Below are 21,149 nucleotides of genomic sequence, written 5' to 3' on the forward strand. Positions count from 1 at the left end.
CTTTCTTTTTCTCTTCTTCTTCTAAAACCCCTAAAATTCGAATGTTGGTGCATTTAGTGTTGTCCCAGAGGTCTCTGAGATTGTCTTCAATTCTTTTCATTCTTTTTTCTTTATTCTGCTCCTCGGCAGTTATTACCACCGTTTTGTCTTCCAGCTCACTTATTCATTCTTCTGCCTCCGTTATTGATTCCTTCTAGTGTAGTTTTCATTTCAGTTATTGTGCTGTTCATCTCTGTTTGTTTGTTCTTTAGTTCTTCTAGATCTTTGTTAAACATTTCTTGTATTTTCTCAATCCGTGCTTCCATTCTATTTCCAAGATTCTGGATCATCTTTACTATCATTACTCTGAATTATTTTTCAGATAGATTGCCTATTTCCTCATCATTTATTTGGTCTTGTAGGTTTTTACCTTGCTCCTTCATCTGTGATATATTTTTTTGCCATCTTATTTATTTATATATTTTTATGAGTGGGATTGTACTCCTGTTTTACTGGTTGTTTGGCCTGAGGCTTCCAACACTGGAGTTTGTAGGCTATTGGGTAGAGCTGGGTCTTGGTGCTGAGATGAGGAAGTCTGTGAGACCTCACTCCAATGAATATTCCCTGGGGTCTGAGGTTCTCTGTTAGTCCAGTGGTTCAGACTCAGAGCTCCCACCGCAGGAGCTTCCGCCCAAACCCGTGCTCACAAATCAAGATCCCACAAGCCACGTGGGGTGGCAAAAAAAAAAGAACAATAAAAAGTAAAAAATAATATTAGACTAGGAAACTAACAGATATGTTAGAAAGAATGTAAAAATAAAAACATAGATGAATCAACAATCGGAAGGTACATCAGTATCACAGTAGTAAAAACAAGGAAAAGGGAAAAGGGAAAAAAAAAAAAAAAGGAGGGTGGGAAAAGGCCTTGGCTGTGGAGGGCAGGGCCTAAGCAAGGGTGAGGTTTGGGCGGTGGGTGGGGCCAATGCTCAGGACCCACAGGGCTGGAAAATACCTTGGGGGCTGTGGGGGGTGGGGCTTAGAATCAAAGAAGAGAAGGGGCCCAGGCATGCCCCCCACCCCTGGTCTCAGAGGGCGGAGCACCTCACCTGGGAGCCCAGCAGGCTCCCTGTGTCCGAATGGGCAGGGCAATCGCCCTCTGCTTCTCTCCTGCTCCTCCCACAGGGCTCCTCCCGCCTGTCTCTGCTGATCTCCCGGGTCTCCCTCCTATGCTCCCAGGACGCACGCAGCCTGGAGGGGGCTTGGAGGGCAGGGGATCGGCCTGGGAGCTCAGCAGGCTCCCAGTGCCCGAGTGGGCGGGGCAATGGCCCTCTGCTCCTCTCGCGCTCTTCCCAGAGAGTCCCTCCCACCTGCCTCTCCTGATCTCCCCGGCCTCAGGGGTGCCGATGTTGTCTGGCCTCCACTTCTCCTCCTCCCTTGGTCCCCCTACGTCCTACCGGTTCACTGTGGGGTTCCTCCCGTCTCCTTGGGGATGAGAGCCCCTACTAGCAGCCATCAGGCACCCTAGGTGTGGGGAGACTAACTCCTCGTCTTCCCACACTGCCATCTTGACTCCGCCCCTCATATATATTTTTGGATTGACTTGACATATAAATCTTGCTGAGATTTTGATTGGGATTGCATAGAATCTATAGATCAAACTGGAGAGAAGTGATATTTTAACAACATTGAGTCTCACAATTCATGAAAACCATTTATCTCTCCATTTATTTAGATTTTTGATTTCTTTCATTTATGTTTTGCAGTTTTCATCATACAGATCCTATACACATTTTGTTAGATTTATATCTAAGTACTTAATGGGGGTATATTATAAATAGTACTGTTTTTTAAACTTCATGTTTTGATTGTTCACTGTGGGTACATAGACATATAATTAACTTTTGGGTACTGACCTTGTCACTCACTTAGTTAGCTTATTTATCTTGTTGGTGAGTTCTTTGGAATTTAACCATGTCATCTGCAAATAGAGACAACTTCATTTCTTCCTTCCCATTTTTATTTTTCCTACCTTATTGCACTGGTTAGGACTATTGGTATGATGTTGAATAAAAGTGATGAGAGAGGACATTCTTGCCTTTCTCCTGATCTTAGGGGAAAACATTCAGTTTCTCACCATTCACTGTAATTTTAGCTATAGTGTTTTGTAAATGTTTCTTATTCAGTTAATGAAGTTCCTTTCTGTTCCTAGTTTGCTAAGAGGTTTTTTTATGAAATAGTGCTGAATTTTGGCAAATGCTTTTTCTGCATCTACTAAGATGATCATACATTCAATATGATAGGTCTGTGTGTGGACCTCTGTGAGCCTTTATCCTCCTTGGAGTTCATTGAACTTCTTGGATATGCAGATTCATGTTTTTCTTCAAATTTGGGAAATTTTTGGCCATTGTTTCTCCAAATATTCTTTCTGCCCCTTTCTCCCTATCCTTTCCTTCTGGGACTTCCATTGTGCATATGATACCCTACAAATCTTTGAGGCTCTGTTCATTTTTCTTCTTCAAGAAAGAATTTTGTTCTTCCTTTATTTATTTATTTATTTCTGTTCTTCAGACTGGATAATCTCAATTCACTCATATTCAAGTTTTCTGATTCTTTCTTCTGCATCTTCAAATTTGCTGTTAAGCTCTTCTAGTGAATTTTAAATTTCAGTTAAACTTTTCAAACTCTGGAATTTCTTTTTGGTTCTTTTTAATGCTTTTGATCTGCTTATTTAATACTTTTAATATCCTCTATTTGGTGAGATATTGTTCTTGTACTTTCTTTTTGTTCTTTAGACATGGGTTCCTTTGGATATTTGAATATATTTAAAATAGCCGATTTAAAGTTTTTGTCTACTAAGTCCAATATCTGGGCTTCCTCTGGGGCAGTTTTTATTGATTATATTTTTTCCCCTGTGTATGGGCCATACTTTCATGTTTCTTTGTATGTCTTATAATTTTTTATTAAACACTGGTTATTTAAAATAATGTACTATAGCAACTTTGGAAATAAGATTCTCCTCCTCCAAAGGTTTATTGTTGTTGTTGTTTATTGTAGTTGTTTATTTAGTGACTTCTCTGAAATAATTCTGTAAAGTTTGTATTCTTTGTCATGTGTGGCCATTGAAATCTTTTCTCAGGTAGCTTAATGGTTAGCTAATGATTAGGCAGAGATTTCCTTAAACACTTGGAAGCAGTAAATCTCCCAATCTGCTGCTGAGCTCTGTGTGCATTTGGAATCATGCCTTCAACACTCAGGTAGGTAGTTGACAACTCTGTTTTAGCCTTGATTTCCTGCTTGTGCAGAGCCTTAAGGTCAGCTAGAGATGACAGCTTAGGGCTTTCTCATGTCTTTTCTGAGCACGCACACATCCCTGGGCATGTGCCCAGCCCTACGCACATACATGGCCTTCTAGATTCCCAGGAATATCTTGGGAACTTTCCAAACCCTCTTATTCCTCAGCTTTTCCTTTTAAGCGTTCTGTGTAGTCTATTGGTTACCCCAGCTGTTATCTACTGCCTCAAGCAGCCGCAAAGTTAAAACATTTGTGTGTAATTTTTTTTTGACAAACGTCCCCTCCCCTACTCTGGGGGAAATGTTTTTTCATACCTAACTGTGCAGTCTCTGAGTCAGTTCACATACAGGCAGTCTTGCAAATGAGGTCTTCCAGGGAATCACTAGGCAGGTCAAATAATGCTAATTCTTTGGGAATGAGGCTTTGAAAGTGCTCCAGCTCTATTCTGTTCCCTCCAGTGCCTGCCACTCTGCATTGAGAGAGCTGTTATTTCTCAAGGCTACTGTGGAGCCGGAGGTGGCTGATTGGGCTAGGGCAAGCTAAAATGCCAAAAAGCTTGCTGTCCTTGCTAGGTTTCAGCTGCTTTTCTTGAATAAATGTTCCTTGGGTTCTTGCAAATCTTCAGTTAAGTTCTAGAATTCTGAAAAAGTTGATTCTAACAATTTGGAGGAGAGACGTGTCAGAGGTCCTTATTCTTCTAATTTTGCCTCTATGATTCCATCTTACCTCCTGTATTGACTTATTAACTTTTGAAAGTATATATAACTTTTAACTTTTAAAACTCTCTCTCCCTCCCTCTCTCTCTCTTTCTCTCATATGCATATGAGAATCTTATGTATATAAAGGAATCTTGCCTGGTCCAATAAGCTTCTTTTCTCTATAGTTTAGGGTCTTTCATTAATTTTGGAAAATTCTCAGCCATCATTTATTCAAATATTTCTTCTGCCCCATGTTCTCTTTCTTCTTCTTAGTTTCCAATTATGTATATGTTAGACCATTTTATATTGTCCCACATCTCTCTGATATTTTATTTTTCCCATTCTTTCTTCTCTTTGCATTTCAATTGGGGTACATGTTATTAATCTATCTTCAAGGTCACTCATTCTTTCCTTGATTGTATAAGTCTACTGATGCATCTGTCAAAGGCAATCATTATCTTTGTTACTGTTTTTCACTTCTAAGATTTCAATTTGCTTCTTACAGTTTCCACCTCTCTGCTGAAACTTCCTGTCTGATTATATGTGTTGTCTACTTTTTCTGCTAGAGCTTTAACATACAAATTGATTATTTTAAATTTCTTTTCTGATAGTTTAAAATCTGTGCCAAATTTGAGTCTCATTCTGATGACTGCTTTGTATCTTCAGACTGTTTTTTTTTTCTTTTAATTGCCCTTTGGTATGCCTCATAATTTTTTATTGAAAGCTGGACATTTGTATAGCAGAGGTCAGCAAACTTTTTCTGTAGAAAGTCAGATGGAAAATATTTTAGGCTTTGTGGGCTACATACAGTCTGTCGATCCTTGCCCTTCTTGCTCTTGTTCTCTTTCTCCTCCTCCAACCTTTTAAAAATGTGAAAATCATTCTTAGCTCATAGACTGTATGAAAATAAGCCACAGGCCCTATTTGGTCCACTGGTTGTGATTTGCTAACCTCTGATACAATAGAACAGTAGATGCTGAGGTAAGTATTTTTTACACTTGGAGAAGAATATGTCTTTCTTTCTGTTAGGACTTTAGTGTGGGGCTTGGGTTGATCTTGTCAGGAGTTGGGCTGCATTGAATTTGCTCGCAGCTTGCCTTTGGGTCTTCCTTTGTGCTGCTCCCTGGAGCGATGGGCTCCTGTGGCTCTCCTAGCTGTTTCCCCTTTCAATTTTTTTTTAAAATTAATTAATTTATTTATTTATTTTTGGCTGTGTTGGGTCTTCGTTCCTCTGCGAGGGCTTTCTCTAGTTGCGGCGAGCGGGGGCCACTCTTCATCGTGGCGCGCGGGCCTCTCACTGTCGCGGCCTCTCTTGTTGCGGAGCACAGGCTCCAGACGCGCAGGCTCAGTAGTTGTGGCTCACGGGCTTAGTTTCTCCGCGGCATGTGGGATCTTCCCAGACCAGGGCTCGAACCCGTGTCCCCTGCATTGGCAGGCAGATTCTCAACCACTGCGCCACCAGGGAAGCCCCCACCCCTTTCATTTTATCTGATGATTGTCGGTGTGGTGGTGGAGGATGGGGTGGGGGCTTCTCTGAGGTTCTGATTCGGCCTTGCATACTGTGAGCCTTCATGAGTGCCCTGCCCCTCCTGCAGATGTAATACAGGGCTTAGCATGTATTTCTGCTTCTGTATTTCTCCACCTCCAGAAGTAGAGCTTGTTTTGCCCCCTCGCCTGCACTGGGTTCTGACCGGTGCCCTCAGGCTACGGTTTTGCTGTCCTTTTCTCTGCATATGGAGCTTTCTGTTCCCTTCGAGGGATGGGGAGATGGGTTCTGGCAGAGTTTCAGCAGTGGCTGCTGGTACCCTCTTCCAGCCACACCGCTGCGGGGACGGGGATGGAGGAAGCTTCCTCTAGACCCTCCCTGATCTCTGTGAGCGCCTGGTGAGGTTCCTGGAGGATGCAGACTCCTCTGTGTCAGAGCCCCCAGAGCCTTCGCATTCCCAGGCTAGCCCACATTTGGTTTTGAGCAATCTGTTAAAAATGTCCAGCTGAATCCTCTTACTAGCTTATATGGTATTCTGTGATGTCTAGCCCAGGCAAGCAAATGCTTGGGTCTTGTTTCTCCCTGCAGGCACCTGCCTATCTCCAGACTTTAGTGAATTGTTTGCGCTGAGCTCCGTTCTCAGGTGGGTTTAAGGAAAGTTGTTAACTTGCGTTTTGTCCAGCTTTTCTCCTCATACAGGTGGGAGTGATGCTCTTTCCAGCCCTCTGCATCTCAAAGCCCAAAACCACAGGTGCTTCTCAAACCTCTGTTGTGTCATGCTTACTAATAGCTCATTGGCCAAAACAAGTCACGTGGCTGAGTGTGGATTCAAGGACTGGGGAAATAGACATTATTTAGCAACAGGAACTTCAAGGTCAAAAGCAAGGGACATGGATACATGATGGGAGACAAATGGGGCCATTTGCTTTAATATGAGTTCTACTGGGGTGGAAAAGTGGGCCCTCGGTTCTTTCAACACAGTAGGATCCAGAAGGGCTGTTGCTCCCAGCTGGGCCTGCTCTGGGAAGGCTGCCCACCTGAAGACACCTGATCGGGATACAAGGGCCCAGGAAAGAGAAGAGGGAGGGGACGGGTGGTCCCGGCGGGGAGCACGGTACTGCCTTTGGGAAATGGCCCAGCCCTCTTGGCCTCCCAGCGTTGACTCTGAGGGCCCTCGGCTGAAACCCTCCCTCGACCCCTTGCTGAAATTCTGTCCTGAAGTCCAGCTCTAGGCGTAGGGCCAGGGCTCTTCAGGTTCCCATACGCAGGGCTCCCCCCACCAGCCCTGACCTCCTCTCTTTTGATTGTCTCTGACCTACCTTGTTGGGGGTTCTAGGAGGCAGGTTTGGGTTTGACTCGTGGGGCTGGGCACAGACCGACTGGGTGGACAAGCCCGAGGGAAGCGGGGTTATCTTCATTTTGCAGATGCGGAAATGGAGGCTCAGCCAGAGAGGTAAGTTGCACAGGGGCCAGGGGATGAGCAGGGGGCAGCTGGACACCCTGATCCTCAGTCCAGCCCTGCTCTGTTGACTCAAGCTTGAAAGGGCCAGGCATTGGGAAAGCAGCTGCCCCACCTCTTCTGGGGTTAAGGGAGAGCGTGGCTAACAGCCCACTCGCCTGGAACCCTCGGCTCGGAAGCTCTGCTAACTCCGAATGACAACCCCACTGCAGAGCCAAACTCTTTCCACATGTGGTCCTCACAATGTCCTCTGAGAGGGGGCCGTGATTGCCCATTTTACAGATGTGGAAAGTGAGACTCAGAGGGGTGAAATGACTTGGCTGAGTGTCATGGTAGAGCTGGAACTGGAACCCCATCTCACTGACACCAAAACTACTCTGAGAATGTTTCAGGAGGGCTGGTGGACAGTTGTGACCCCACTGAGTCCTGCTTCTGTGTCAGGATGAGCCACTCGCCTCTTGAGCCCCTTCTTGACCTGGAGGCCCCCTAAGTCCCTCAACGACAGACCCACAGGCTGCTGAACAGCACCAGACGAAATGCGCAGCTCAGCCTGGGGAAGTCAGGAAGGCTTCCTGTAAGAGGCAGCTCTGCACTGAGTTTTGAAGGACAAGTTAGCATTCCCTGAGGAGCAGGTGCAGCGTGTGGGCGACATCTCAAGAAGGCTGAAGCCCGGCACACGGGGTGGGGGCTGGGCACACAGGCGGGGCCCCGAATGCTGGGGCAGGGGCACAAGGGCAGGGCATCCTCCCACCCCCGCCCCTTAGAAAGAAGAGCTGCTGGGGCCGAGGGCGTTCCTGTTCCACGGCCCCTCCCTCCCTCCTCCCTGAACTCAGGCTGCCCTCAGGGCAACCCCTCCCCCTTCCCCCGCAGTGGGCGTCTTCGTCCTCTGAGCCTCCCCCGGGGCCCGCAGGTTCGCTGGGATCTGGGGACCTCCGCAGTCCTGGCCCAGACAGACCTCCTCAGCCTGGTCCCCGGTGCCCCCCTGCCAGGCTGGGGGGTGCCTGGCTGAGGGGCAGGAAGCAAGGGGCCGCCTCCTCACTCCTCACGCGTCCCAGAGGGCGTCCTTCCCTCCTCCACCTGGGCCTCAGGGTCTCCATCTCTCCACTGGGGACGGAGACCCCACCCGGCCCGCTGGAGTGGCTGTGCAGCCAGCAGGGCTCACAGGAGGTTAGCCCTGGTCTGGCTTCCTAAGAGCTCCCGTGGCCTCTGGTTGAACATTTGACTCCTTCCCTGGTCAGCAGCCGTGTCTGTGCCCGGTGGGAGCAGGGAAAGGAGGAGGCGTGGTCATGGCAGTGACGGCCACAGGAAAGGGGAGGAGAAGCCAAGGCCGCTGCCCAGGCCCTGGGGAACCCGCCCTCCGGTGGCTGGGGCCGCGGTGGGCGCTGGCCGGGCCTCCCTCTGAGGGAAGTGAGGCCCGCTGGCCGTGTGTTGCTCGTGTGTTTACTCAGGGTGACAGTGGAGGCTCCTTGTCCCCACCCCTCCCTGACAGCCTGGGGTCACACAGCTCAGGGGCAGCTCTCTTGCCTGCCTCTCCTGTTCCTTCCAGAACCTTCCAGAAGGCAGCAAACTGTCTCCCTTCCATCTTCTTCATGATGGGTGGAAAGGACTGCGGCGATTTAAAACCTCTCTTAGCTTGTCACACCCTGTCGTGACCAAGCAAGAGTCCCTCCGGAAATGGGCGCTGGTGGGTGGCTCCAATCAGCTGTCAGCTCGCCGGGCCCCGGAAAGGCTGAGCCCCCAGAGAACACATGGGGCCTGACTTAGATGTCGGCCGCTCCTACGTGATGTCAGCCTGGTGCCTGTGTCCCCAGGGGCAGAGAGGTGGCCCTGTGGACAAGCCCAGCAGGGGCACAGACGTGACCCAGGTCGAGGAAGTGCTGTGGCATCCCTGAGGCACCCAGCAAGCTCTTATGAATAAAACCTTCAGAAAATCTGAGTTTTGAAGTTTATTGTTGGTGGTTCTTTTAAAGTCTCAAGCATCATTCTTGCAAAGACTAACATTTTAATTTGCTCAAACTGACGAGGGTCCCGAGGCTCAGCGGGGCAGCCCCGAGGCCCTCTGGAAGGCCGCTGCTGATGCTAGAGCCCCGTGCTGGGCCTGGGATGACCTCGGAAAGACGCAGGCCGGGTGTGGGTGGGGGCTCTGTTTTGGGGACACTCTGGAAGTTCGTGAGACACCCCGATGACAGATTCTACTGGTCTCGGGGACAGGCCCTGCAGTCCCCGTTTGTCCGCGCTGGGCTCGCAGAGCTGGCCCCCTACTGAAGGAAGGCCCGGAGGAAGTCATTGTAGGAGATTTTTGAAGACAGCGTCTTGTCGTAATACTCCAGGATGTGGAAGAACTCCTCCTCGGAGAGGTTGATGCTGTACTGCCCCAGGACCTGCAGGAGAGACGGGGAGCCTCCGCTGGTCTCGGAGCCACTCAAGGAGGCATGCGCCCACCTCTCCTCCCGCCCCGAGCCTGGACCGCCCACCTCCAGAGCCGCCCCCAGCAGCTCTCTCTCCCGCTTCCCTTCTCCCCACCCCTCTTCTCTGCCCCCCCACCCAACAGGGCAGCCCCGTCCAGCAACACGGGTGTGGGACAGGAAGACCCCTGGACTTCCCTTCAGATGGGAGCCGCTGGGGTTCCCTACCCCTACGCGGCCCTCCCAGAATCGCCTCCCCAAAGGGTAGTGAGGCTGGTCAACGTGGAGGACGAGGAGGATGGACGGAGAGGAGGGGACTGGAGGGGAGACCTGGCCACAGGGCCTTAGCTAGGGTGGGGCCTCGGGGTGCGGCCCACCCAGGGAGGAGGGCAGGCCCGCAGGTGCAGGGTGCAGGGAGTAGTTATGACCCAACAGTAATACAGCCTGTGGCAGAGCCTGCTATTGCCCAACCAATACCGATTGCCCTTTCCCCTTCCGTTATCAGAACCCTGATTTTCTTCCAGGCTGCTGGCAGTCCACCTAAAAAAGCGACATTTCTTAGCTTCTCTTATAGCTAGGTATGTTCTGGCCAGTTAAAACTAAGTGAGAATGTTATGTGGGACTTCTGGGAAGTCTCTAAAGAAGAAGGGCATGCCCTCTTTCTCTCTTTTCTGCTGCCTGGAATGTGAAAGTGATGCTGGGGCTTTAGCAGCCATCTTGGACCATGAGGCGACCTTGAGGCAGGAAGTCAGGTGTTGAGGATGGTAGAAAAAAATACAGATGTCCCCGATGACTGTCCGGCCACCACGCCAGCTCTGGACTTCCTACCTCTGGGATTCTTTTATGGGAGAGAGAAATAAACTTCTACCATGTTTAAGGTGCTGTTATTTTTTTTTTTCACCTCTGTTATGTGCAACTGACACAGATTTTAATAGATAGATACCCTATTAAATAAATATAAAGATTAGGTTATACATTTCCTATCTATGTTTTGTGTTATAATTTGTTTCTCAGAGCGGGCTAGAAAGTGGGGCTAGAAGAGCCCGACGTTCCTCTGGGGCCGGCAGGACTGGCCCGGGACCGTGGGGCTGAGGTCAGCTGGCCTGGCTATGGGGCTGATGGGCTGAGAGCAGAAAAGGCGACTGAGCCTGGGTGTCCAGAGGGTCCCAGCACCCATCTGGTCTCGGGCTCTGGCTCTGCTGAGGGCAACGTCTCCGTTTCTATTGCCCTCTCCCTGCTGTCACCCACCCTGAATTCCTGGGAAGTTACATGAAGAGGAGGAGACTAACAGAAGCTCACCCGCTTCCTTCCCTTCTCTGGCTGAGAATTTTACTTGCCCCCAAAGTACAGACAAACGCTGTGAGCTGGCTGCCACTGTGGGGCATGGAGGGCCCCGCCCAGCGACAGGCCTGGCCCTGCCCACCGTGCGCGGCACTGGGGCTCTAGGGGGCCCCTCGCCCTCCAGCACCTTGCACGAGGCCCTTGAGAATGCAGCCCCGCCAGGCCCTCCAACTGCGGTTCATCTTCCTGCATTATTATTTAAGAAAAGCTTTTTTACTTAAATAACTTTTTTTTAGCTGTTGAAGCACAGATAAATCTAAGGAATACATTTTATTGTAAGTGCATTTTGAGGTCATAACCCCTTCTCTCTTTGATGTCTTGACTGAGTTTTCTTCTTGGCTGTAATATTTGATTTTTAATCTAACGTTCTAGACCTCAGTGATTTTCTGAACCTCAGTGGCCGGGGTGGGGATGCAAAGAGAAGAGGAGAGGGGGGTCAAGAAACTGCCAATCCAAGGAGTTCTACGTTATTCTGAACGTGGGAGTTTTAAGTCACCCTTGAGGGTGGTCCGTTTCTTTCCTCTGGGAGAAGCACTCCCAAGGTTCTGCAGGGTAAAGTCAAGCAAAGGTTCTGCTCCAGAGGGGCGGCTGCTGTGGGCGAGGCGCTCCCTCCAGACCACCTTCCTCCGTGGATGCTGGACTTCCTCGCGGGGCAGGAAAGGCACCGGGGTTCAGGCTCGGTCAGGAGAGCTGCTTACCAAGCCGTGTGGTGTGCGGTGGGCAGTCCCTCCACGTGAGGGCAGCTGCGGGAGAGGGGAGGGCCGACCCCGGGGCTCCTGTGAGGCAGGGCTGGGGTCTGTGGGCCCTGAGTCGGACACCTGGGACCCTGCCTCGGTCCCCCGATGCTGTCATTCTGCTCTGTGACCCTGCTGGCTCCCCCCATAAAGACCTGGAGGGGTGGCTGGAGAGGAGGCCTGGCCTGGCGTGGGGTGGAGAGCAGCCAGGGCTCCGAGGAGCCACGGCAGGTGTCGTGGTGCCCCAAGGGCAGCTGCACTCAGGTGTTGGCACCGGGACGTCCCTGCAGGGTTCTAGAAAGCTTCAGGGAGGAGAGCCTGGGGTCTGCAGCACAGGGACAAGTGCACTCGGCCCTTGATAACCTGGGGGAACCGAGGAAGTGAGGTCTGGGACAGCTGCCCACACCTGGGCCTTCCGCTGGGGGTTGGCGGATCCTTTCTGGAGGTTTTCTGGACACTGGCATTTGGCAACTGCTTCCTGGTCAGAGGTCACAGCCGCACAAGACCTGAGCTCACCTTCCTGAAATCAGCCACGCTCAAAAGCCCCGTCCTTCCCTCGTCGTAGGCCTTGAGCGTGCGCCGCATCTGCCTCCAGCAGCGCACAATTCTGGGTTGAATCCGCAGCAGGGCGGAGTAAAAGGAAGAAGTCTCAGCACCGCCTTCTTTCTGGGAAAAGAACCAAAAACCAAGAGGAGGTAAGAAAGGAGCTTTTGGATGGGAAGGATGGAGCGGAGAGGCCATGGCCCGAGGGGAGGGGAGGGCTGCAAGCTCCTCTCCTGGGCCTCGTTCGCGTCTCGGCCCCTGCTCACTCCCCACCCCACGCGCCCAGCGAGAATGGAGTCGCCAAGCTCCCCATCCCTGCTGCCCATCCTTGCATTACCAGTCTGCGTGTGGGTCGATCACAGACAGCATTCCTTGACATCTCCTTCCCCTCCTCCCCCACCCTGGGAGGAAGGTAGGTCTCCTCATCCCCATTTCCTGGATTGGGAAATGGAGGCTCAGGGAGGCTCCGCTTGACGCCAACACCTGCCAGGCCGCCTCCCAGGGAGGCCCCCCCTCCCACGTACTTGAGGGGAGAGCCAGACAGATAACCGGCCAATTTCAAAATAGTTTGAGGGAAAAAGAGATTCAGCTGGGGTCTTCTAGTATGTTCTTATAATGAACAGAGTTTTTAAAAAAATCACAAGGTTGTAATTATATCTAGCAATTAGACAGTACACTACACTATGATTATTTCATTTAGGTGCTATTTATTAGATTGAAAACAAGATGTTTTAGCACGTTTTAGCCCCCAAAGCATGTCTGAATATCACAGAGGTGGAATGTAGGCGGTAATGTGTGACACATGTTGGGCAAGTTTCATTTTTAACATGGCACTACATGAAACAAATTAGCACAAAGTTAAATTGCTTTCAATTTTTATATCATTTAGCACCTATGATAGAAACCAGATACCCTATAGCTTCGTTAGCTGCCAATTTATCCAATCAGCTGGTCGGCCTGCACGGAAGAGAAGGGATTGTATGCGCACTTGCCCTTCCCACACCCAAGCCTGGCTTGAGAAAGGGCTTCCCATCCCCGCCCTGTACACCAACCCATCCAGAAGTCCTCCGCCTCTAGAAGAGCCCCCAAAAGCAAAGCCCCAGCTCACTTCCACAGAGGGTGTCTCTGCTGTCAAAGTTGTAGAAAGCCCCCAAAGCACTAGAAAAGGCAATGGCCCTTTTAGCTACTCTGCCGGCAGACAGTTGGCATGGTGGGGCCTGGACAGCCTGCAGAGGGGATGGGGGCTGGCACAGGGGCCAGGCAGGGGCAGGGGCAGGCCCTGGCCACACTCTCTCCTGGGACAGGCTCTCGGGGAGTCTCACCACCTGTCAGTCATGCCCAGGATGGAAGACAGGACTAGCCTAAGCCACAGAGCGGAGGCTGTGGTCACGTCTGGTTGAAAGACCGGAGCTGGGGGGGCGAGGCAGCAGCACACGGAGGCGAGCTGGGACATCTGCCCAGGGGCTCAGCACCCCTCCCCTCATTTACAGAAAGGGGAGCTGAGGCCGGGAGAGGTGGAGGAGGGCCAGAGCTGGCGGGGGCCTGGAAGGCTGTGCGTTCTCCACGGTTCTCCAGCTATGTTCCTGTGTCCCCTGACGACCCACCAAGGACAGTGTTTTCTCCACTCACAGAAAAGCTGAGCTAGAGAAAGAATTGTCTTAAGGTTAAGTTTTACTTCCTTAACTTGGCCTAAGCCTTTGATGCTACCTCTTGTTTGGCTAAACTAGAAACTATGCTAAGATGGGGCCCGATTTAGCCCAAAATGACAAATGCGGCTGCATGGAAAGCTTCTGCTATGGAATCCACTGTTTGCTGGGCTAAGCCGCCAGCAGTCTTAAGCCGGCCACTGTGCTGTCAGGTGTGCCCCACACCTCTGGTCCCCGCAGTTGAGTCCTAAGGCAGCTGGCATCAGCTGTGTTTGCTCCCAAGTCGACAAGGCCAGTTGTACTTGTTTAATTCAATGTAACTGAATTCAGTGTTATAGATGAGGGAATATGAGTGTGAAAAAGCCTTTTTCTACTTCATGCTGTGGAAAGACTCGAGAAAGGTGAGTCCGTGAACAGCGTGGTTGAAGTGGGTGTGGGTGAGAATCATAAAATTACAAACAATTAAGAACAAAGGTACAAATCTAGGGCACAGGCCCTCCAGTTGCCATTTAAGCAACTTTAGGGTCTCATTCCTCTTCAAGGAAACAAGAAGAGAACTGTAGACAAGGCATCACGGGTGTAGTTTATGCAAGAAAGAGAAAGGGTCTCCAACTGGCCGCCCATACCAGGAGCAAGGTCAGTCCATCTCAGACCGTTGATGAGTGAACAGGCGGTTATGTGTAAGTTACAGGGGCTTCCCTTTGCTGTGGTCCCACCCCACTTGCCTCTCCAGTGAACTGACCGAGACCCGCCGCTCGTGGTGGCCGTGTGAGCCGCTGACACTCTTCCCGACGCTCGCCACACAGAGGTGCCCGCGGGCATGTGCCACCCAGCCAGTTTGAGAACCTGGATCCAGGCTGCTGGTTCCCAGTCTGGGGTCTCCAGGCCCTTATGGGGCCACCGTTTGTATGAGGTGAGACGGTGGGATTTAGACGGAACTGAGAAAAATGCAAGAAGCCCGTCCAGCCCCAGCCCCACCCCTCTCCTCTGGACGATTCACGTACCATTTTATTCGCGTTCTGGATTTTCATTCTTTGCATCAGCGAGGTTTCCTTTGCTTTTAACAGGAGGACGCAGCTCTGAATGAAGTTGCAATAAGCAAACCTCCCGTTGTTCTTTAAGTCGTACTTGATGATGAGCTGCTGGCACTCATCTCTGTTTACGTCCAGGTTGAATTTCTCCACAAGCGCTAAAGGCAAACATGTCAGTTCAGTTGGTGGCGGTTGGTTCACTCATTCGTTTGATCACGCCTTCATTCACTCACTCATCACCGGCTGAGACGCCCTGTGCTGGCTTCACAGGCTCATGCTTGGTGGTTGGACAGATATGGAAACACACAGGCACGCGACGAGGCAAGTGTGGCAAGGAGGGAGGGGACCCGCGTCCTGCTGGGCCCCCTCGGTCCTGGCTTTGCCTGCCGGCCCGGCTTTGCACGGTCACCATCGCTGTGGTCACAGCAGTACGGACACGGCACCGTGGGGCTTACGAATGCAGGCGGGGAGAAGGCAGAGGGATGGTCCCAGCAGACGGGAGTCGGGGCAGAGCCGGGCAGGAGGGGAGAAGGGAAGGTTCCACCTGCTGGGGTTGAGTCCGGCAGGGGCCCGACTGTGGGACAGGGATTCAGACTTGGCCCCCGAGCAAGCATTTTCCAACTGTGCTTCCGAGATATGCTCCCAAGGGTCTTCCAGGCTACACTAATTTATGCATTTTGAGTTTTCATTTTAATGATGATCTAAAATGTGTATTCTGGAACACACGGACCTCCCGGAAGAGACAACCGCCATGCGATTTGAGGGTTTGCGTCTGGCTTTTTTTTGTTTTGTTTTGTTTTTGTTTTTGTTTTTTTTAACTTTGGGTTTATTTATTTATTTATGGCTGTGTTGGGTCTTCGTTTCTGTGCGAGGGCTTTCTCTAGTTGCGGCAAGCGGGGGCCACTCTTCATCGCGGTGCGCGGGCCTCTCACTATCGTGGCCTCTCTTGTTGCGGAGCACAGGCTCCAGACGCGCAGGCTCAGTAATTGTGGCTCATGGGCCTAGTTGCTCCGCGGCATGTGGGATCCTCCCAGATCAGGGCTCGAACCCGTGTCCCCTGCATTGGCAGGCAGATTCTCAACCACTGCGCCACCAGGGAAGCCCGCGTCTGGCTTTTTGACTAGGGTCACGTCGATGCCACACTGGGGGGGTCCTCCTGGCTGCCCTGAGGTGGCAATGTCAGGATGTCAATGCCCCCTTACTTTGCACTAGTACTTGTGCTCAGTCTTTTACTAGGTATCCAGCCGAAGCTTCTTTTGGAGTCACAACTCATAATTGGAAGAGAGGCAGGATAAGGATTTTAGTTTCAGCTGAATAAGCTGAGACTTCCATTGGACATCACGAAGGCAACAAAGTTTCTGGGAGTGGAACACGGTGCTACACTGACTGTTGAGGTTAGTTAGGAAAACCAGTGGACGTGGAATTTATAGACATGATGTCTTCAAACCAGCGCAGCCCAGAAGACGCTGCTGCGCTTGTGCAAACACGTTTCTCTGCCTTTGCACAGAGGAAAGCAGTAGGAGGACACGGTGCACCCAGGACATGGGCGGGGGGACCCAAAGGAATGGCCACTAGATGCCTTGGAGGTTCCAACTTGCAGAAGGCCATCCCACATGTACAGAAAATACAGAATGACTTCTGAAAATTAATCAGTATTTTTTTTTCAGAGCACTGAAGTTGGATGCACTGTCACAGCCATGGATGGGGCGCTTACAGGAGTTCACGGGTAAAAAGAAAAACAGTGATGATGGTGATGATGATGAAGAACTGCAAGTTAGGGTTCATCATGCTCAAAATCAAAAGAATTAACTAAAAACAAGTGGGACGCAAATGTGCATTACAACCCACATTGGTGATTTCGTTTCAGCGAAACATGTCACATCAAATCAATGTCACATCGTTTAATTATAACTGATTTCAAATTTTTACATTTAACTCATAAGTGTTTTTTTTGGGGGGGGGTAGGAGCTGTTCACTTAAAGAGTTTACACCATAAAAGTAGTTTATGTTGATATAGGAGGTTCTCAGGAAAAATGCTTTCCTTTAAAAGGGGTCCATATATTAAAGAAGGCGGGGGGTGGGTGGGCTGAGGGGGCTTTTAAGCAGAGGAGCGACCTGGTCAGGTTTTCCTGTAATGTGAAAGGCTGTGTAAACAGTATGCAACAATTAGTGAGAGTGTACATCTAACTGGTCTTATTTGAAGACTACCCAAGTGATACACGGCGAAAATCCAATCAACAGGGCAGAGCTGGGTCCCCAGCTGTCCCCTGCGCCCCGCCCATGTCCCACCTCCCTCTGCTCTCCAAGCCTGTCACCATTTACAACCTGCCCAGAGACCACAACCCAGCCTGCGGTTTCGCGTGCCGACTTGATCAAGAGGGTGCGGACCTGTCTGGTAGGAGCTGAGGCGTGAGGAGTCCTCGTCCCCACTACCGGGGTTTATTGAGGTGCTCCCCGCCGGGCCCCTGTTGTGTCACTCCCCTGCCGCCACCATGAGGAGTGGACTTGTGCTGGGAGGCGACCCTGCATCCCCGGGGCAGGGAAAGGGAACGGGACGCACCCTGGAACGCGGTGGCGGGGATCTCGCCCTGCTTGCTGGCGTCCCTCTCCTGGCACTCTCGCAGGAACTCGCGCCAGCAGCCCTGGATCTTCTTCCGCAGCTTGTTCTCGATGGGCTCGCAGCTCTGCAGCGGCGGGGTCGTGCTCGCGGGGGTCTAGCAAGATAGAAAACTGTCTTGTAACCTGAGATCCCACATGGAAGTAATAAGAGAAACTCACAGATGGGACTCAGGTGCACAATTTCACAGGCAGCATTTTGTCAGAAATAAAATGAAAAAGAAAACAAAAACGGTAATGTTACCATTTTAACAGAAACAGTTTGGAAACAAATATATAGCCGGCCCTTTCTGGCTTCCGGAGGGCTCCACATTCCTTGACCCGCGGCCCCGTCCCTCACCTTCAAAGCTGCAACGCCGGGTGGGTCTCCCCCAGACGGCATCTCTCCAGTGTGACCCTTCTGCCTCGGTGTCCCCAGCGACCGGCCCGTGGGATTACCTCGGGCCCCTGGACACTCCGGGACAATCTTGTCTTGCAGTCAGCCGATCAGCGACTTTAACTCCCTCTGCAACCCTGATGCCCCCTCGCCGTGTAAGGTACACGTTACAGGTTCCGGGGACTGAGGCGTGGACGCCTTCGGGCTGCACCTGACCCCCCTTCATTCTGCTCCACGCACCATCGTTAACTCACTAAACACTTTCCTTACATGTTCACTGCTCTTGCCCATCCCCCCCAAGATCGTAAACTCCACGAGGGCAGGGACCTGTGTTCATTCTCTGCACGTAGTAGGCGTGCGATAGACACGTGTTGACTGAAGGCCCGAGGAATGAATGCGTGCTCACCGTACAGGAAGCTCGGAGGTGGGGGCTCACGTGCCCGGTTGGCATCCCCTCAACCACCCTCCCCTGGAGACACCGTCAAGCTTCTTGCAGAGGAAGGGGAGCCTTGGCGAGGCTGAGCCCCTCTCCCAATCCCAGGCCGGGGCGGCTCGGCCCAGGTCCAGGGCCGTGCGGTCAGACAGGCCTGGGTTTGAAATCAGCTCTCTCTGTGTCTAACAAGCGACCTGAGCTCACGAGGACCCTTCTTAGAGCCTCGTATCTTCAACCGTAAAACGGGTGTAACAACACTTACCTTGCGGGTCCTGTGGCCCACGGCGGGGCTGTCCACCCCGGGGCATCTGCATGTGTCCGAGATGACGCCCTCCGTGTGACTGACATGCCGCCCCCCGCCGCCAAGGTCCCTTCCTGCTCTGAATCCTCTTTACTCTTCCCTCCCCCCACCCCGTGCCCACAGCTACCTCCCCTCCCAGGCAGGTGACTGAGAGGGCCCACCAGTGGCTCTTCTCCGAGCCCCCCGCCCCAGGCTCACCCTGGCCACCTTCTCGGTCACCCGCACCCTGTGGGGACACTAGGAGCCCAGCCCCGGCGGGACGTGGACCCAGTGCGACGCTGCGAGACGGGAACTCACGCAGGGGTGACTCCGCGGTTTGGACCCCGCTTTCAGGTCTCGAGCGGGCGATGACCCTGCAGACCTGCTTCTCTCTGAGGCCCCGGGGACACTGCTCCCTCTCTGCGCCTTGGCCGAGTCGCCCGGGGCCGCCTTCTCCGAGCTGAAGCTGCTCAGGAGGTCCAGGTATTGCAGCCTCCCCCTGGCGTCGACGGGCATCTCGTCCCAGAGCCTGTCAAACTGGCAAAGGAACAGAGGTCACCTCCCAGGGTTAGTGGCAACCCTCAGAAGTGGGGAAGAAGCCAGTGAAGAGGCGCTCTCCTCCGCAGGGGTCCAGGGCCCGCGCCAAATGGAAAATTGAAAAGAGAGGAGCGCCCATCCGGCTGCGGCTTCCTGGGAAAGCACACGCGGGAGGGTCATCCATGGCTTCTGCGGGACAGTTTTAAATTGAACTGGGCCCTTAGCGAGCACTTTAAGGCCATTAAGTCCTGTGATGAGTCACAGAGACTGAGCTGCAGGACAGAAGAATGTTTTAGGAGAAAATGCACATCAAGCCCCAGCCCACCTCGTTCCCCGGGGGAGCCCAGCCAGGCCCGTTCCTGCTCCTCGAAGGCCCCCTGAGCCCTGCAAACAACGCACAGGTGCCGCAGCCCTCAGCCACCGCAATTTTTCTCACCCTCAGGGCAAACAATGTCTTCTCACAAGATGAAAAGGGAGGCATCTGGAGAACAGCAGAAGTTTACGGTTTTGTGTCGGTGCCGTCTGATGTCACGGGCTGTGTCAGGGCCACACACGGCAAGGCTCGGATGTTGCAAAATGACTCAGTGCCAAGTGAGCCACTCTTGATGACTCGAGGGCTTTCAGGGAGCCGAGAAGAATGGTAATTTGCTTCCAGTTTGCTTTTTCACAGCCCCTGAGGCCCAGTGCAGCCGCCTCTGAACCCCTGAGGCCATGGGAGGGACGTTCCTACCCTGTGCCTGAACTTGGTCAGAAACCCGCTTGCCTTGTGGGCTCCACTGGGGTTTTCCAGAAGCATATTAAAAGGGACCATGTCCGGCTCTACTTGAAATTCTGGAAATGAAGTACTGAGGGGTGAGGAAGAGAGGGAGAATATTCCAGGACCTGAGAAGGGAAAACATTTTAGTTTGGGACAATATTCTTGATGTGTTTTAGCTTTTTATTTCGAAATCATTATAGATTCGCAGGAAGTTGCAAGAATGGTACAGAGAAGTCCTCAGGGACCCTCCACCCAACTTCCCTCCAAGGTTACATCTTACGTAACAACTTCATGCGTGTGTGTATAGTTCAGTGTCATTTATCACACCTGTAGTTTTATGTTGCTTTAATTTTGATCAATGAGGGAAAACAACTCGGTGGAGTGGAAGTGAGGGTCCTTGAGAAAGTGACCACATGGGCTCAGACAGACCTCACCATCATCACCAAGGGCAGTAACCCCCGCACCGGTCTCCTCCAGGGAAGTTCTCCAGAACCACTGGGCAGACCAGAGCCTCTTCTCTTCCTTCCGGCATCCTGATGAAACCACCCATGAGGTGACACCTAGCCTGGCTGAGAGACTCCCCAAAGGATGCTCTGAGATTCATCTTGAAATGCCAACCGTCTTGCAAAGGTGCTAGCACACAGTAGGTGCTCAATACATGTTTTTTTTTTTAACGGCTGAAGATCCTTAACACATGATAAGACCGATCAGACAATGGGAAGACCCTTTAGAAATGAAGAGGGATGGAGGGAAGGGCTAAACCGTGTTCCGATCACATCTCTCAGGAAGGGCTTTAAGGAAGAAAGATGTGGCTTAAAGGAGGGTGGGCTGCCGGTGGGCTCTCATGCTCTTGTATCTTAGCAAGACTTGGGAGGCAAGCGGGAGGAAGGTCATGTGATTAAGGACAGATACAAAGGATGGGCATGAATGGTTCAGGAGGCAGTGAAGAGCTGAAGCATGGAAATGAGGACGCCTACAGACCGGCCAAGGACAACCAAAGGGGCTCGTTCTCAGGCAGGTGAGGCAGGGGCCCACCACCTTCCTAATGGAAGCCTGTGAGGCAAGCGAGGTCAAGGCAGGACCGCGCAAACCCTATTCTTATCCCATTTTAACTAGAGGGGCTTCAACGGGCAGAATACACATTGCTAGGATGGGCCTGGGTGGGTGGGGAAGTGGAGGCCCACGTGTGGCTCTTCAGTCCTGACGGGTTACAGCCCAGGACACTGACGCAGCCTGGAGATGCAGCACAGGATGGCGGCTGGTGCGGGCTGTGGGGACCGGAGGGGCATCAGAAGACTGGAAATGGGTACCACAGAAGTGGACTCTGGAAACTTACAGGCCTGTGAGCTGGACGTGAAACCCGGGTAAAATTCCTGTGGTTTGTGAAGGAACTGAAAAGCAAGTTCATTCCATGTCACCCAGTTTCCATGTCACGAGGCAGAACGCACGCCTGCTGAAAGGTCCCCTGGAAACGCAGAGTAGCAGACAACTACCTTCTAACTACTTAAAAATTCACCACTTAGGGTTCCGCTTCTG

General features: G+C 51.8%; 2 protein-coding genes across 2 annotated transcripts in view; one reads left to right on the plus strand and one right to left on the minus strand.

Moving 5' to 3' along the window:
- The window catches only part of MPPED1 (metallophosphoesterase domain containing 1), a 91,065-nt gene extending 74,725 nt beyond the window's left edge, over nucleotides 1-16,340 (plus strand). The window contains exon 6 of the mRNA XM_036864667.1: nucleotides 16,282-16,340. Coding sequence (XP_036720562.1) covers nucleotides 16,282-16,289 — 8 coding nt within the window. The 3' untranslated portion in view covers nucleotides 16,290-16,340. The remainder of the gene's footprint in view (nucleotides 1-16,281) is intronic.
- Nucleotides 9,173-21,149, minus strand: part of EFCAB6 (EF-hand calcium binding domain 6) — a 256,527-nt gene continuing 244,550 nt past the window's right edge. The window contains exons 28-32 of the mRNA XM_036864665.1: nucleotides 18,638-18,856; nucleotides 17,175-17,328; nucleotides 14,588-14,772; nucleotides 11,911-12,060; nucleotides 9,173-9,295 (exon numbers count right to left, since the gene is read on the minus strand). Of these exons, the coding sequence (XP_036720560.1) occupies nucleotides 9,173-9,295; nucleotides 11,911-12,060; nucleotides 14,588-14,772; nucleotides 17,175-17,328; nucleotides 18,638-18,856 (831 nt within the window). The remainder of the gene's footprint in view (nucleotides 9,296-11,910; nucleotides 12,061-14,587; nucleotides 14,773-17,174; nucleotides 17,329-18,637; nucleotides 18,857-21,149) is intronic.

The sequence above is a fragment of the Balaenoptera musculus genome, chromosome 10 (assembly GCF_009873245.2).
Source record: "Balaenoptera musculus isolate JJ_BM4_2016_0621 chromosome 10, mBalMus1.pri.v3, whole genome shotgun sequence".
In the NCBI taxonomy this organism is placed as follows: Eukaryota; Metazoa; Chordata; class Mammalia; order Artiodactyla; family Balaenopteridae; genus Balaenoptera; species Balaenoptera musculus.